Genomic DNA, 16,266 nt, shown 5'->3' on the forward strand with positions numbered 1-16,266 from the left:
ATATTAAAGTTGTATATTAAAGTTGTATATTAAAGTTGTATATTAAAGTTGCATATTAAAATTGCATATTAAAGTTGCATATTAAAGTTGCATATTAAAGTTGCATATTAAAGTTGCATATTAAATTGCATATTAAAGTTGCATATTAAAGTTGCATATTAAAGTTGCATATTAAAGTTGCATATTAAAGTTTATATTAAAGTTGCATATTAAAGTTGCAAATTTAAGTTGCATATTAAAGTTTCATAATTAAAGTTGCAGAATGCCTATATTGCATACTTGAAGCTGCAATGGAAAGTATTGAACTTGAAACTGATAAATTGATTTATAAATGTTATGCTTACATATTAATTTAATTTAAGTAGGATTAATCCACTTTATTCTGGGGACCACCGTAACATTTTGTAATGTAGGATCTGAGCAGTCTGGAGATCCGAACTGTCATGGATAATATTGAGCTGGATGCACTAGGACGTGGAGAAATGAAACTGATCTTGTATCCGTCCTCTGTCCCGGAGCGTTCTCTCTCGGGGTTCCTGGTTCCCCGGATATCCTGTGATCTCCTGGACTGTGTTCTCACTCCCCGGAGTCAGGATGAGGGAATGCGAGGAATGGGTTTCATGTATTTTAACAGACACGGAGCTCTCATTTATAAAATCAGGTAAAAAACTATTTCTTATAAAGATTGGCAAACAATATTATTATTATTATATAATGTAATTGCCGAAATCTGGNATTATTATTATTATTATTATTATTATTATTATTATAATTATTATTATTATTATTATTATTATTATTATTATTATTATTATTATTATTATCAGGGTTGAGCCTGGAACTACTTCAGTTTCTCAGATTAGTTTAGAGAGTGGAGGAAGATCAAAGAGAATTCTAAACATTGAACCTAACCTTGGTTCAACAGATGGAACCGTTGCATCAGGTATTTAATGATTTAGAAAACAGATTTTCAAATAAGAGGGCGAAAAAGCTTCCCATGGTCCTGTTCGTCCTTGGTTCCTCTCTTATCTGTTTCACCGAGTCTGAATCTGAATGTTTAAGTTTCTTGGCAACAATCTAGGTTGGATTTGAGAATTTATTCTCCTGCAGACCAAACTTTTAGTAAAATTGTTTAAAATCTAGTATTTTTGTTTTCAAGTTTAAACTATCCAATATACCATCTCGGAGAGAACTAAAACATTTTCATTTATTTAATATGAGAGGTGTAAACTTTTTATATCTTTAATCTGTTCACAACGAACTCAGTCGGTAACGTTTTATTCCGGTTTAATAGCGTTTAAGAGCCTTTTCTTACTTTTAATCATTTTTTATCATCTCTTCGTACATTTCAACTAAATCTCAAAAGTTACTTTTTAATCCTTTGATTTAAAAGTTTACACCTTTGAAATAGAGTTTAGCCGGTGTGGCTAAGGGATATTACATTTAAAAGTTTTTACCTTTATATTGATAATGATTAAGTCAACAATTTCGAAAGAAACTACGTCTCAAATGTTTCTCTTAATTACGCACAGATCATCTTAACAAAACTGAGCAGACCTTGAGATAATTTTTATTGCTTCAATTAAAATATTATTAATCTATTTCCTGCTTCAGGTGAGATGAGATTAACCGGAAACCAGGTGGAGGAACTTATGAAGGAAGAATACTATCTAAGTGTTGGTTCAAGTTCAACTTTACTCCGGGGAAGAGTTATGCTAGAGCAGGCCGGTCCATCTAATCTAGCAGGTAGAGCTTCCGCATTATAATTTTCTCATTACACACACCTCCGAGTTATTATTTCAGGAGCTTTTTAAACTTAATTTTTATCCTTATCTATACATATTAAGTATTTGTTTGGATGTCCAATTATAGGTCATTAACCTCTTGACCGATTTGCCTCATATTATGAGGCATATTATTTAAAGCTCTAAGTTGAGAAGGTTGACTTTAATGGAAAAAAATAATATCCGGGCAAAGTTGATTTCCCAAGCTAGTTTTATAATATACTAGCGGAAGAGCCCGGCGTTGCCCGTGGAAAAAAATTTGAAACACTCCCCGGCCACCCATGAGAGTCCACAAAAAATTTCAGCCCAATCGGTCCAGCCGTTTGGCCGGCTATATATATTTATATTTATATTTTTATATATATATATATGATATCGTCGTTCAAATCTTAATCAGACTCAGAAATCTGATTATTATCAATATTTACAGTGTGATAATGACTTTTAAAAAATAGATAAAAATTCTTCAATTCTTTGAAGTTTATAAATTATAAATCATAAATTCTTTATCATAGTTTTTAACGATAAATTTTCCATTTTTATGGTTTTTATGGACCTGGCAGGTCCCTCCAGGTAGTTTATAGACCTGGCAGGCCCCTCCAGGTATTTTATGGACCTGGCAGGTCCCTCAAGGTAGTTTATGAACCTGGCAGATCCCTCCAGGTAGTTTATGGACCTGGCAGGTCCCTCCAAGTAGTTTATGGACCTGGCAGGTCCCTCCAGGTAGTATAAACTACCTGGCGGGTCCCTCCAGGTAGTTTATGGACCTGGCAGGTCCCTCCAGGTAGTTTATGGACCTGGCAGGTCCCTCCAGGTAGTTTATAGACCTGGCAGATCCCTCCAGGTAGTTTGCGGACCTGGTAGGTCCCTCCAGGTAGTTTTATGACCTGGCAGGTCCCTCCAGGTAGTTTATGGACCTGGCAGGTCCCTCCAGGTAGTTTATTGCCGGGCGGAATTAAAAATAAAACAATAAGAAAAACAAAAAAATTGCGAAATTTATTGATTTTTTAAAATCCAGTTTAATCAATAATCAAGCCGAGATTCTTAAAGTAAAATTTTTATATTTATTAAAAATAATTATTTTTTTGATTTTTAAGGAGAACCTGTTCTGCTGACAGGGAACAGTTCAGTAGCTGGGCTCTCCTGGGTTAGTCTGGATACAGACTGCAGACTTCATTATTCTCTCCGGATGGAAGGAGCAAACCTGGAAGCTACAGAATCCGTTCTAGGTTAGATATCAGGGTTCTAGCTTAGATATCATGGTTCTAGGTTATAAATTAGGGTTCTAGGCTAGATATTAGGGTTCTAGGTTAGATATTAGTGTTCTAAGTTAAATATCAGGGTTCTTGGTTAGATATCAGGATTCTAGATTAGATATCACGGTTCTAAGTTAAATATCAGGGTTCTAGTTTAGATATCAGGGTTCTAGGTTGAATATTAGGGTTCTAGGTTTGATATTAGTGTTTTAAGTTAAATATCAGGGTTCTAGGCTAGATATCAGGGTTCTAGCTTAGATATTAGTTTTCTAAGTTAAATAAAAGGGTTCTAGGTTATATACCAGGGGTCTAGGTTAGATATTAGTGTTCTAAATTAAATATGAGTGTTCTATATGAGGGTTCTAGGTTAGATATCAGAGTTCTAGGTTAGTTATCAGGGTTCTAGGTTTGATATCAGGGTTCTAGGCTAGATATCAGGGTTCTAGGTTAGATATCAGGGTTATAGGGTTCTATGTTAGAAATTTGGGCCATGTTTTTATATAAACCTAGAAAAGTATCTAAACCTATTCTAATATCCTTGTATATCTAGACCTAGAGGACTACCCACTGGAAAACTTGAAAGCTCTACCCCTGTTCCCAAGTCATAAACGCCAGCTCCAGGTGTGCCAAGGGAAACGATGCTCCGGACACGCGGATAGTTTACATAAACTTACAGTTTCTCGTCTTGACTCCGGAGACGCAGCTCTCATCCTGTCCTTGCCAGACGGTCAGCTTAAGGGAGGGTTGGAGACTGTGGATACTCCTATATCCTGTCTTCCTATACATAACAGGTATTTTTATCCTTATCAAATTGTTTTTATTCCATTTAACAATATTACTATGATTAAAGTTTTTCAAGTTTTTATATTTAGAAATTCTCTGGAACGTATTCCTGGATACTTGAATGATCTGGGTGAGAAGGTTCCTAACACTATTTTACAAAAATGTTATTACGAAGGAGTTTTCTATGATGATGGAACACAATGGGAGTCCTCACATACACAGTGCCAAATGTGCAGGTAGGATATATAGATAGTTCTAGGTTATTCCTGGAGAAATATTTAGGTATAGTTCTATGTTATACCTTGAGAAATATGTAGGTCTAGGTCTAGGATATATCTGGAGAAATGTGTAGGTTTAGGTCTCGGTTGTACCCGGAGAAATGTGTAGGTATAGTTCTAGGATGTATCCGGAGAAATGTGTAGATATAGTTCTAGGATGTATCCGGAGAAATGTGTAGATATAGTTCTAGGATGTATCCGGAGAAATGTGTAGGTATAATTCAAGGTTGTGTCTTAATAAATGTGTAGGTATAGTTCTAGGATGTTTCTGGAGAAAGACAATTTTTATCTCGAAAAACTGAGATTAAGAGATCTAATAAATTAGGGTTAAGTCAACACAAAAACCAAAAACATCTATAATCAGTAAAATTTTAGTTTGTAATCCTGTTAAACTAATTTATCTAAATTATTCATCTAGAAATATCCAGTTCAAATCAAAAACTGAATAAAATGACTTAATGTGCAAAGAGTGGAACAATGTTTAATGTTTATTATTCGTTGTTCTGAATTTTATGATGAATAAATCTGATGAAAAGTTTAGATTATACAAACTTTACTCTTGTAAAACACTAGTCAGAGTTTTTACGACCAGAGAGTGTTAAACATAATAAATGTCGTCATTGATGACATCAGTTTTAGAATCATCCTTAGCTCAACAGAGCTGGGAACTTTTGAATGGTGGATATCGGGATTATTGCTTGATCTACTCTTTTTCTTTTTCTCGAGATTAAATAATGCTTGTTCTCCCCTTATTTTTAATCTCCAGATTAATTAACCGATCAGGATTAAGGATATTCCATTCTAAAGTTTTCAGCTCTGTTCAGTTAGAACTGAGCCAGGAACTTTCAATCTAGGTTTTAGTAAAATTGTTGGTTAAAGATCGATTTCGAGTTTAATTGAGTTCAGAGCTCCCAGCGGGGGAGCATGACTATTTAACATGACAAGTTAAAATCATTTCGTCAATTCAGAAGTTTCAGGCCATGCTGATTTAACGGTCCTTCTCCGTGCAAGCTGGACTTTAGGTCATAATTAGATCTACTAAACATACACTTTTTGCTTTTTCTCATTAATTCTTTTTGTTGGCGGATTCGTGTTTTTTGAAACAACTCTGAAAGTTTAAAGATTGTTGAATTCATGTAGAAGAAACCGAACTCATCTCGTCCTGATTAGTCCGGGGTGAGGCTTTTTTCAAAAAATATTCTTAACACTTTCTTTAATTTTAGCTGTCAGCGAGGATCAGTAGTGTGTGATCCTATGGTGTGCCCTAGCACTGATTGTGCTGATCCTATAATACCAGAGGGAGAATGTTGTTCTACTTGTGCACTTCAAACCAACTCTACAGAGGGTTGTATTGATCTAGGAGGGAACAGTAGGATTCATCCTCCTGGGAGCAGATGGCATCCGTATATTCCTCCGTTTGGGTTCAGCCGCTGCGCTATCTGCTCATGCCAGGTTCAAGATATAATACTAATAATGTACAATAAGAACCAGAAAAATGTGGAAAGGAAGACGACATTTAACTAATATTTAAAAGTGTATTTGATGTGGTTGCATAGCAAATAGTTTTAGCATTAGCTTGAAAATTAACAAATTAAGTTGAATGGGTCTGTTTGCACTGGACAATTGTTGTGTCTCATGTTCATTGAAGTCTTAAATTGAGTCTTAAAGTTGTCTTTCTATTCCAGTGTTTTCTGGTTATCCCTGTAGTAGCATTGCTCCTTTATTTGAACTGCACCATTCGGCCAATTTTGTACTTTTCGTATATATTAATTATATATATATATTATACATTATATATATTAATTATGCTAAAAATATCTGGAGAGGGTTTAAATTAAAGGATCCCAAGCCATGAAATCATTTTGATGTATTCGCATTTTTACCCTTAAACAAAAACAAGCAGATTATAAAAAGATTATCAGATAAATATTTTAGTTTATCAATTTTCCTCCGAAAACATGATGAACATGATGAACATAATGAACATGGTCAACATGATCGACATGATGAACGAACATAATGAACATGATGAATATGATGAGCATGATGAACATGATGAACATGATGAACATGATGAACATGATCAACAAGATCAACATGATCAACATGATCAACATGATCAACATGATCAACATGATGAACATAATCAACATGATCAACATGATCAACATGATCAACATGATCAACATGATCAACATGATCAACATGATAAACTTGATCAACATAATCAACATGATCATGTTCACCGATTCACAACGGTATCCTTTAAACCCGTTGAAGACATGTCTCTTTGTTTTTTTCCGGAAAATTTATTTCTTCAGTTTTACAAACAAAATTTTGTAGTTTTTTATCAACAGAAGAGTAAGTAAGATGCTTGTTATTACCCTTTTTTAAAGATACGTATCGGTACTTTTCCTTAAATATAGTTAATATCCCGTGAACATTCCCTTTCTGTACAGTGTACAATGTTAATACATACCTTTATGTTCAGGAGGATACGCTAACTGTACAGTGTACAATGTTAATACTTACCTTTATGTTCAGGAGGATACGCTAACTGTACAGTGTACAATGTTAATACTTACCTTTATGTTCAGGAGGATACGCNACCCCTAAAAAAACACATCTTATTTTCATACTTTGATAAAAGTCGTCTTTTATCCAACTATTTTAATGTGTTATCGACTTGCAAGGAAAAGCTGTATGAATTTTTCAAGACTGAATCGACATTAAAGTGTTTCTAACTATTTTCTGCCTTTTTGTAACCCTAACCATGTTTATTTTAAGTTCATAAAACACTTAAGTTTTTAGTTCTAGTTTTTATGAAATAAATGGCAAAATTCTCATAGATTTTTGTTGCAAGCCATCAACATTTGGATTGGTTTGTTAGTTACATATCTAATTCAATTTTGTATTAGGATGGAGAGGCAGGATGCAAGAAGAAAAAATGTCCGACCCTCAGCTGCCCTCTGCAGTTTAGAGAGGATGGTCAATGCTGCGCAAGGTGCGCTGCGAACAGAACAGAAGAGATGAAAGCGCGGCAGCAGATTGCGCTCGCAAACAGGAAAAAACGTCTTCGAAAATTTCACGCCCGGAGAAACAGAGATAATTCAAGAATATAAAGGAAAAATCAATGCTGAGATTTTGGAAGACGACAACCAAGATCGTATTCCTCTTTTCTCCGTGTTGGTTTAATTAATCATGCCAGGACTTCTTCTAGGAGCCTGAGACATGATTACATCAAACCTTCATCTTAACTTGTTCAATGCAACCTATGCCAGCAGTGAACAGTTAGCCTGTTCTCTGAATCCAGATAAAAAGTATTATTATATAAATATGAATGATTGTATTCTCTTTTTAATCTAAACCTTATTTTAACATACTGCGTCCCATACAGTACAAATTTGGGATTTTATTTTGCAAACAGTCCTAGTAAACTATTTTTGCCAAACCAAGAAAAACTATAAAAGAAGTCCTAATTTCAAGTCAGCAAAACCGTGTTTTAAACAATTTTATGAATAGTTAAAGGGAATGTTAACGTGTTTAAAAGTGACGCTTCAATTAAACTGATAAAACTTAATCTAATAATTATTCATTGATTACCTATAGATAAAGTTTAAAGGAAGAAAGGAAAAAAATAATTAAAAGTCATTAAATACATCGTTGACGATTCCTTTAAGCCCAACCAAAAATTTGACGTATATTTTACACATTAAACTGTTTTTCTTTGAAGAATGTTTCGATACTGTAAAGGAATGATGCTTATTTATAACTTAGAAGCTTATTCTTAAAAACTTAAAGGAACGCGCATTCATTTTTTTTGTCTTAAAAATCTGTGTACATATATTTACCCCCCCCCTTCTCCTTATCATCCATATTCGATCATTAATTTTTCATACCATAATCTTTACAAATAGTATATCCCATATATCTGAATACAATGGAAGACTTTCTATAATGTCGTCTTTACAATTACGGTAAATGCCGCTGAACATTTTTATTACTAAAACATAATCAAAATTTCTGCGTTCTTAGTAAATTGTTTTATAAATTGCGTCATTGATTCATTAAAACTCACATAGTATTAACGGCAATTGATCATAAATATGCATCGAATACGACTTTATAAAAATTCTTTAATTGTATTCTTATTTATTGGATATACTTCAGAAAAAGGTTTTCAATATTCCGATTTCCTTACCACCTGGTGGCGCGCCCTAACGGCTGTGATTATACTGTAGAATTTAATATTGTATGTACATTTTATCGGCAGTACAGTACATGCTTTTTGTAACTAATTGTTGCAATAAGTAGAGAAGAGGGTTACAATCTTAAATATTGATATTGATATTGATATTGATATTGANCTCTCTTATATAAAAATTCCCGCCATAATCTGACTGCTATGTAAACTGTACAGTCTTGAGCCATTAAACAATTTAAATAATATTTTTTATTTACAACAAAGGCGAAAAAAGAAGATTAAAAAAAAGTTCAAAAGAAAAAATGAAAAAAAGAAGAGAATGAAGGGAAACGGGGTTCTTAAATACAAAGGAAGAAGAAAGAAAAAGACTGTTAAAGTTAAAGAAAGTTTAAAGGTAAGATAAATGACATGGAAAGATGTTAAAAACGAATTTCAAAGGAAACACAGGATTGAGAAGAAGAGCTAGAAAAGTCAGAACACGAAGCAATGAAGAGAAATCTAGAAGGAACTTGAAAAAACATGTTAGAAAATACAGGGAAATAGGAAGAATTTTAAAGAGGAAAAAGGGTTTGAAATAACAAAGAATAATCTTTATGAAAAAGGAAGGTTAATTGTTTAAAATAAAAGTAAGAAAATAAGAAGCAAAGAAAAGGATTTTTTTGAAGAAAAGGAAGATTTAAAAGAAAGGATTAGAAAGACAAAGAAAGGAAGAAAGTATAGATTTAAAAAAGAAAAGAAGATTTAAAAGAAAGGTTTAGAAAGACAAAGAAAGGAAGAAAGTATAGATTAAAGAAAGAAAAGAAGATTTAAAAGAAATGATTAGAAAGACAAAGAAAGAAAGAAAGTATAGATTAAGGAAAGAAAAGAAGATTTAAAAGAAAGGTTTAGAAAGACAAAGAAAGGAAGAAAGTATAGATTTAAGAAAGATAAGAAGATTTAAAAGAAAGGTAGAAAGTATAGATTAAAGAAAGGAAAGATTGAAAAGAAAGTATTGAAAAGACCAAGGACAAATAAAAGAAAGGAAGAAATCCAGCCGTCGTCTGATATGTATATTAATTCAATGAAGACGAGTTTTTTTTAAATTCTAGCAATCTTTCAAACTACTATGACACATGTAAGTCAATTAACAGAGCTACTGTTTGTTTACTTATAAATTGCAAAATCATAGCATTATTAATAAAAAGTCGTCTTCATTGTATTGAAATAATCGCCAACCACTGTACTATATCTCAAAACAGATTGCGATATTTTGTTAGAAATTTTCTCATTCAAAACCAGGACTGTTGCCAATTGGCTAACAGTTTATTACTATTGAAGCTATTGATCATATGAAGAATCATACTTTACTCTTTATATTGTGATATTTTATTATTTACTTATAATAAACCCTATAAAGGCTGGGTGTCTGAATCTATGTATAACCGTGGGGGGGGGGGGTCCCTAGAAAAAGACCTTCGAGTATAGGGTTGAAATGCATGATCAAAGCCCCATTTTTCAAGGTCAGCTGAATAAAACATTAAACCTATAACTTTAACAGTTTGGGTGCCAGGGAGTAGTTTGGGTGCCAGGGAGTGTTGAAGAAATGCAAAAACAAATGAGCTCAAAATTGTAATTTTTTTGAGACAGATATCAATTTGTGACACATATTTCCTTATCCATTTTTCAAGGGCTTTTCTAAAATTGGTTTTTAGATCTTAAGCTTTAGTCACAAAATAGTAAATGTATCAAAAAAAAATTGTTAATCTCATGAGCTGTAAAAAAATGCTTTCTTCCTTGTATCCTTTTATGAGATGCAAGTTTGATTCACAATTTCATCGTAAAAGTGTTGCATCCCGATCATTTCAATCTTTCTCTCTGATATCAACAATGTGCAAGTCATGTGCCTTTGCCACAAACTCAAATTTTCGAATCCCTATATCCTTCAAACTTAGATTATTTGATCAGAGCTGAAAACTTTTGAATGGGATATCCTTAATCCTGATCGGATAATTAGTCTGGAGATTAAAAATGAGAGGAGAACAAGCAATATTTAATCTGGAGATTAAGAAAAAGAGTGGATTAAGCATTAATCCCGATATCCACCATTCTAAAGTTTTCAGCTCTGGTAAAAGTCATAGTTTGAAACATTTAAGGTCTACGCCAGTGGGTTGCAAAGATATAGGGATTATAGGTAGTTTGTGGCAAAGACCAAATTCCTTTTTTTCCAATTTTTGCATTTCATAACTTTATTCTAGTTTTGGTTTGAAAATAGCTTTCCCTTTTTAATGGAAAACAGTTGATTTTAGTTTTATTCTGTGTGACGAAAAAAATGGAGAAAAGAAAAACTGCAATGTCCAATGAACATGAAAAACAATAATTGTCCAGAGTAAACAGACTTATTATCTTATCAACATGATTGTTCAAGGTCGTCTTCCAGAGTAATACCATAGTAATAAATATTCAAGATTTTTATTCGAAATCATTTAAAACATTTGAAATAAATATATTAACACAAATAAGATAAATAAATTTTACATTTATGTAATCTAACAAATTTTATAAAATATTTATATTGTTATATATATACAATACATACAATAACTTTATATCTATTTATCTATCACATCAAACTATGGTTTTTTATCTGATTGAATTGAATCTTTTGTACCCCTTATTTTGGGCATTTTCTCTCCCTCCTTTCTTCCTCCTTCCTTCATTCCTTCCTGCCTTCCTACCTTCCTTCCTAGTATCCTCCTTTTTCTTCCCTTCTTTCCCTTTACATCCTTCCTTCTTTCCTGACTTTCTTCATTTATTTCTCCACTCCTTTTCTTCTTTTCTTTTCCTTTATATTTTTTTTCCTTACATTTCTGTCTTTCTTCCTTTAAATACACACTTCTTTCATTGTTTGTTTCTTACTTCCTTTAAATACACACTTCTTTCTTTGTTTCTTTCTTCCTTTAAATACACACTTCTTTCTTTGTTTCTTTCTTCCTTTAAATACACACTTCTTTCTTTCTTCCTTTAAATATACACTTCTTTCTTTGTTTCTTTCTTTCCTTGCTTCTTAAAAAAAAATTTTTTTTCTTCCTTCTCTTTTTCCTCATATTCTTATTCTCCTCTTTTTAAATTATAGATTAAAATGATACCATATTAAGGTATTTGATTCGACTTAAGCTGAAAATAAAATATTTGAAATTGAAAATAAACTATCATTTGAAAAATGACACTCTCCAATGACGTGGGCTGATTTTTACAAGTTTTATAAATTTTTTAAATTCCCATGCTGAGATTTAACATATAATTCTGAGCTTACTCCTGATCTTGAATTAGTATTTTGTAGTCCTGGCTCAAAGCTCTGGTTTGAGCTAGAGTTTCTACTCGAATTGGACAAAAGTATATTTTGAGCTTTAGTGACCTATTCCTTTGGGATCTTTAATTGTTCATTCATGTTCCTTTTTTGATCCATTTGAGGTACTATTTGATTCGTCAAGGACCTGTCGGATCCTTTAAGAGCCTGTTTGATCCTACAAGGATCTGTTTGATTTTTAAGGACATACATGACCCTACAAGGACCTGTTGATCCTTCAAGGACCTGTTTGATCCTTCATGGAACTGTTTGATCGTTCAAGGCCTGTTGATTCTTCAAGGACCTGTTTGATCCTTCAAGGACCTGTTTGATCCTTCAAGGACCTGTTTGATCCTCGAGAAAGTAAGTGATCATCTCTCCCTTTCCCTTGACAGGTATAGTTCCTCTGCAGATGAGTGTATACCCTTTAGGTCGGAGAATATTTGCTATCTCCTGAGTCACCTGAACAATAGTTCAGTTAGAAATATATTAATATGTTAACTAAACCTGAACCTGAACAATGGTTCAGTTACAAATATATTAATATGTTCACTGAACCTGAACCTGAACAATAATTCAGTTACAAATATATTAATATGCTCACTGAACTTGAACCTGAACAATAGTTCAGTTACAAATATATTAATATGTTTACAGAACCTGAATCTGAACAATTGTTCAGTTAGAAATATATTAATATGTTTACCGAACCTGAACCTGAAAAATAGTTCAGTTACAAATTTAATAATATATTTACCGAACCTGAACCTGAAAAATAGTTCAGTTACAAATATATTGATATATTTACCGAACTTGAGCCTGAAAAATATTTTAGTTACTAATAATATATTTACCGAACCTGAACCTGAAAAGTAGTTCAGTTACAAATATATTAATATGTTTACCGAACCTGAACCGGAAAAATAGTTCAGTTACAAATATATTCATAAATTTACCGAACCTGAACCGGAAAAATAGTTCAGTTACAAATTTAGTAATGTATTTACCGAACCTAAACCTGAACAATAGTTCAGTTACAAATATATTAATATGTTTACCGAACCTAAACCTGAAAAATAGTTCAGTTACAAATACATTGATATATTTACCGAACCTGAACCTGAAAAATAGTTTAGTTACAAATTTAATAATATATTTACCGAACCTGAACCTGAAAAATAGTTCAGTTACAAAGGAACTGAGTTTTTGCCACAAAATCCGATTTTCTAATCCCAATACCTTTGCAATCGAATGTCGGAGATCTTTGATATTTTACACTATAAACATTTTTAGATCACATAATGATAGTTTGAAATATTGAAGGTTTACACCATCAGGTTGAGAAAAAAGTGGTATTAGAAAGATCAGAATTTGTGGCAAAAACTCAGTTCCTTTAATAATGTATTTACCGAACCTGAACCTGAAAAATAGTTCAGTTACAAATATATTGATATATTTACCGAACCTGAACCTTAAAAATAGTTCAGTTACAAATTTAATAATGTATTTACCGAACCTGAACCTGAAAAATAGTTCAGTTAGAAATATATTAATATATTTACCGAACCTGAACCTGAACAATAGTTCAGTTAGAAATATATTAATATGTTTAACGAACCTGAACCTGAAAAATAGTTCAGTTACAAATATATTAATATGTTTACCGAACCTGAAACTGAAAAATAGTTCAGTTACAAATCAAAGTCCAGTTTTTTATGTAAAGGGCTAAAAGGAAATCGTTGCAAACTATTATTAATATAAAAAATTTCATTTACTGTAGATACATCCTAATAAAATATTTCGTTACATTACATTATATTAAATCATAATCGGTTTCAAACTGTTGCGACGTACACAAAACGTTAAAAGTAAAAAATGATTACAAACAGTATTTCTTTTATTTCTAAATAAAACAACCTTTTTAATTCCAAGGAAACCCTTAAAAACTTCTTAGTAAATTATAAAAAAACTTCTTAGTAAATTATAAAAAAACTTCTTAGTAAATTATAAAAAAGTTTCTATTCAGTCTTTCAATTTATTTTTGGAGGATGAAAACACTGTAAAATATAAAGGATGCGTAAAATAAAAAATAAAGACTAATAATATTCAAGAAACAGATAAAATGCCCAACATCATTTGGAATGTTCGGATTTAAAAAACCCTTAAAATCTTTGTTAGATCAAGTATGATATAATATCAATGTTTCTAATTTACTGATAACTTTCAATTCTGTTTTCTCAACAAAAGGGACTTGTGCATTTCGAGTGCACGAAAACCTATATGGGAATTATCAAAATTAATCACTTTTAACTCAAGAAAAATGACACTATCTTCCACATTATTGATCAGATATAAAATTTCAAGGATACCGTTGTGAATCGGGCATTGCCATCTTGGCTTGACAGGTAGCTTGAAATTGCACTTACAGTCCCTTTAAACCATGATTTCTAGTATTTTCCTATATCTATTATTTTTCACCTGTATTTTGCCAGTAACACCTGTTGAATCCATCCTGCTTGCAACATTCACCGCGTTCCCCCAAATATCGTATTGAGGTTTCTTGGCTCCGATAACTCCGGCAACGATGGGTCCGATATTGATCCCGATCCTGATCTTGAAGTTGTTGAAGGAGTGCTCGTTCACGTAGTTAAGCTGCTGCCGGATCCGTAGAGCATATTTTGCCATAGCGTCTACATGCATATTGTTTACAGTGCACACTTGATCAGCTAGACCTAAACATTGATCAATTATACATTGTTTACAGTGCACACTTGATCAGCTAGACCTGAACACTGATCAATTATATATTGTTCACAGTGCACACTTGATCAGCTAGACCTACACATTGACCAATAATATATTGTTTACAGTGCACACTTGATCAGCTAGACCTACACATTGACCAATAATATATTGTTTACAGTGCACACTTGATCAGCTAGACCTACACATTGACCAATAATATATTGTTTACAGTGCACACTTGATCAGCTAGACCTACACATTGATCAATAATATATTGTTTACAGTGCACACTTGATCAGCTAGACCTACACATTGATCAATTATATATTGTTTACAGTGCACACTTGATCAGCTAGACCTAAACATTGATCAATTATATATTGTTTAGTGCACGCTTGATCAGCTAGACCTAAACATTGATCAATTATATATTGTTTAGTGCACGCTTGATCAGCTAGACCTAAACATTGATCAATAATATATTGTTTAGTGCACGCTTGATCAGCTAGACCTACACATTGATCAATTATATATTGTTTACAGTGCACACTTGATCAGCTAGACCTACACATTGATCAATTATATATTGTTTACAGTTCACACTTGATCAGCCAGATCTACACATTGATCAATTATATTTTTGAGTTACTAATTTACAACTGTCACAAAGTTAGTTTTATTCAGTAAATGAAGACGACCTATTCAGTAAATGAAGACGACTTGAAATTACCTGACGCGGCCATATAAGTTGCTCCGGTGGATTTTATCTTCTCAATGCATTTAAACGCTTCCTCCTCCAGGATCTCGTCGAAGTCAGCGATGATCTCGTTGAGGAGCCTGAGGCACTCCACCCCCTCGTTGTTAGACTCAAGCTCAACATAGAACTCGGAGAAGTTTGGAATAGAAGCGAAGAGAATGCAGCCACTGTCACATTGCTCGTGGTATAACTCCTACAATTAAACAATTAAAGTGAATCTTCAGAAAAATGAAAAAGGGTGAAAAGTTGTCAATCGATTGTGTTTTCCATGTTGAGCGCCAGGTTGAGGTTCTCTCCACATGACGCTGTCGGACACTGTGCCACTTGCTTGTGAGGCTGTGAAGTTGCAGCCAGAGAATAAAAAGACACATGATTGAAATATAAATAGTATAATTTGATTTATTATCAAACTATGACATGAATTCTTTTTTCTTCTAAGAAATATCGTGATCGATAAAATGCATTTCCTATCTCTCAGGAAAAAGCTTAAAATCTAAAAATGAGAGTAAGTCGGGATGTAAAGGGGGACCAGGGGGGGGGTTATGTATATCTTCTTGAAGTGTCTGTGAAACGTGATTTCAACTAACCGTCCATGTTGCATGTCATATTTACAACATGAGCAGTGCCATTCAGAATTTTTCTAAGAAATAATACAAAAGTTATCACAGTTATATAAAAATTGGTTACGTGTGAATCTTTTATAACAGTCACTTGCGGAATCTTCCTAATTTTAAATCCGACTATTGGCTGAAGTGTAACGTTGTGTACCAAGTATGTAACGTTTTATATTTCAGGTTATTAGAATAAACGTAACCTTCCCGTATATATCGAAGTACAATTTAAATATGTTGTAGCTTCTCTAGTTGTGAGATTAAGTACAAGTAGGAGAAAAGCAAATCCATTTAGATTTGTACTAAAAATTCAAAAAATATTTTTTCTTATCAAAAGCTCTTTAGATCCTTCAGTAAGAGTACAGTCCTGTTTGAAAACATAAGATTTCAAAATAATATGAGATTTTCTTTAATTTGACGCGGTATTCTACAGTGATCCAACTGTTCCAGATAAAAAATATGCAGAAGATGGAACACCAGCGGCCGGATTTAAAGAATTTGAATCGCTGCTTAGATTTGAGAC

General features: G+C 32.8%; 2 protein-coding genes across 2 annotated transcripts in view; one reads left to right on the forward strand and one right to left on the reverse strand.

The window, feature by feature from the left end:
* LOC111714017 (dorsal-ventral patterning protein Sog) overlaps window positions 1-6,673 on the forward strand; it is a 27,439-nt gene extending 20,766 nt beyond the window's left edge. Inside the window, exons 8-15 of the mRNA XM_023489015.1 lie at window positions 414-661; window positions 828-943; window positions 1,615-1,746; window positions 2,882-3,013; window positions 3,591-3,831; window positions 3,913-4,059; window positions 5,325-5,553; window positions 6,593-6,673. Coding sequence (XP_023344783.1) covers window positions 414-661; window positions 828-943; window positions 1,615-1,746; window positions 2,882-3,013; window positions 3,591-3,831; window positions 3,913-4,059; window positions 5,325-5,553; window positions 6,593-6,658 — 1,311 coding nt within the window. The 3' untranslated portion in view covers window positions 6,659-6,673. The remainder of the gene's footprint in view (window positions 1-413; window positions 662-827; window positions 944-1,614; window positions 1,747-2,881; window positions 3,014-3,590; window positions 3,832-3,912; window positions 4,060-5,324; window positions 5,554-6,592) is intronic.
* Window positions 6,674-11,324: 4,651 nt separating this feature from the next.
* The window catches only part of LOC111714019 (adenylate cyclase type 6), a 66,131-nt gene continuing 61,189 nt past the window's right edge, over window positions 11,325-16,266 (reverse strand). The window contains exons 29-31 of the mRNA XM_023489017.1: window positions 15,106-15,325; window positions 14,109-14,362; window positions 11,325-12,092 (exon numbers count right to left, since the gene is read on the reverse strand). Of these exons, the coding sequence (XP_023344785.1) occupies window positions 11,967-12,092; window positions 14,109-14,362; window positions 15,106-15,325 (600 nt within the window). The 3' untranslated portion in view covers window positions 11,325-11,966. The remainder of the gene's footprint in view (window positions 12,093-14,108; window positions 14,363-15,105; window positions 15,326-16,266) is intronic.

Source organism: Eurytemora carolleeae, unplaced genomic scaffold (genome assembly GCF_000591075.1).
Source record: "Eurytemora carolleeae unplaced genomic scaffold, Eaff_2.0 scaffold1047, whole genome shotgun sequence".
NCBI classification, from domain to species: Eukaryota; Metazoa; Arthropoda; class Copepoda; order Calanoida; family Temoridae; genus Eurytemora; species Eurytemora carolleeae.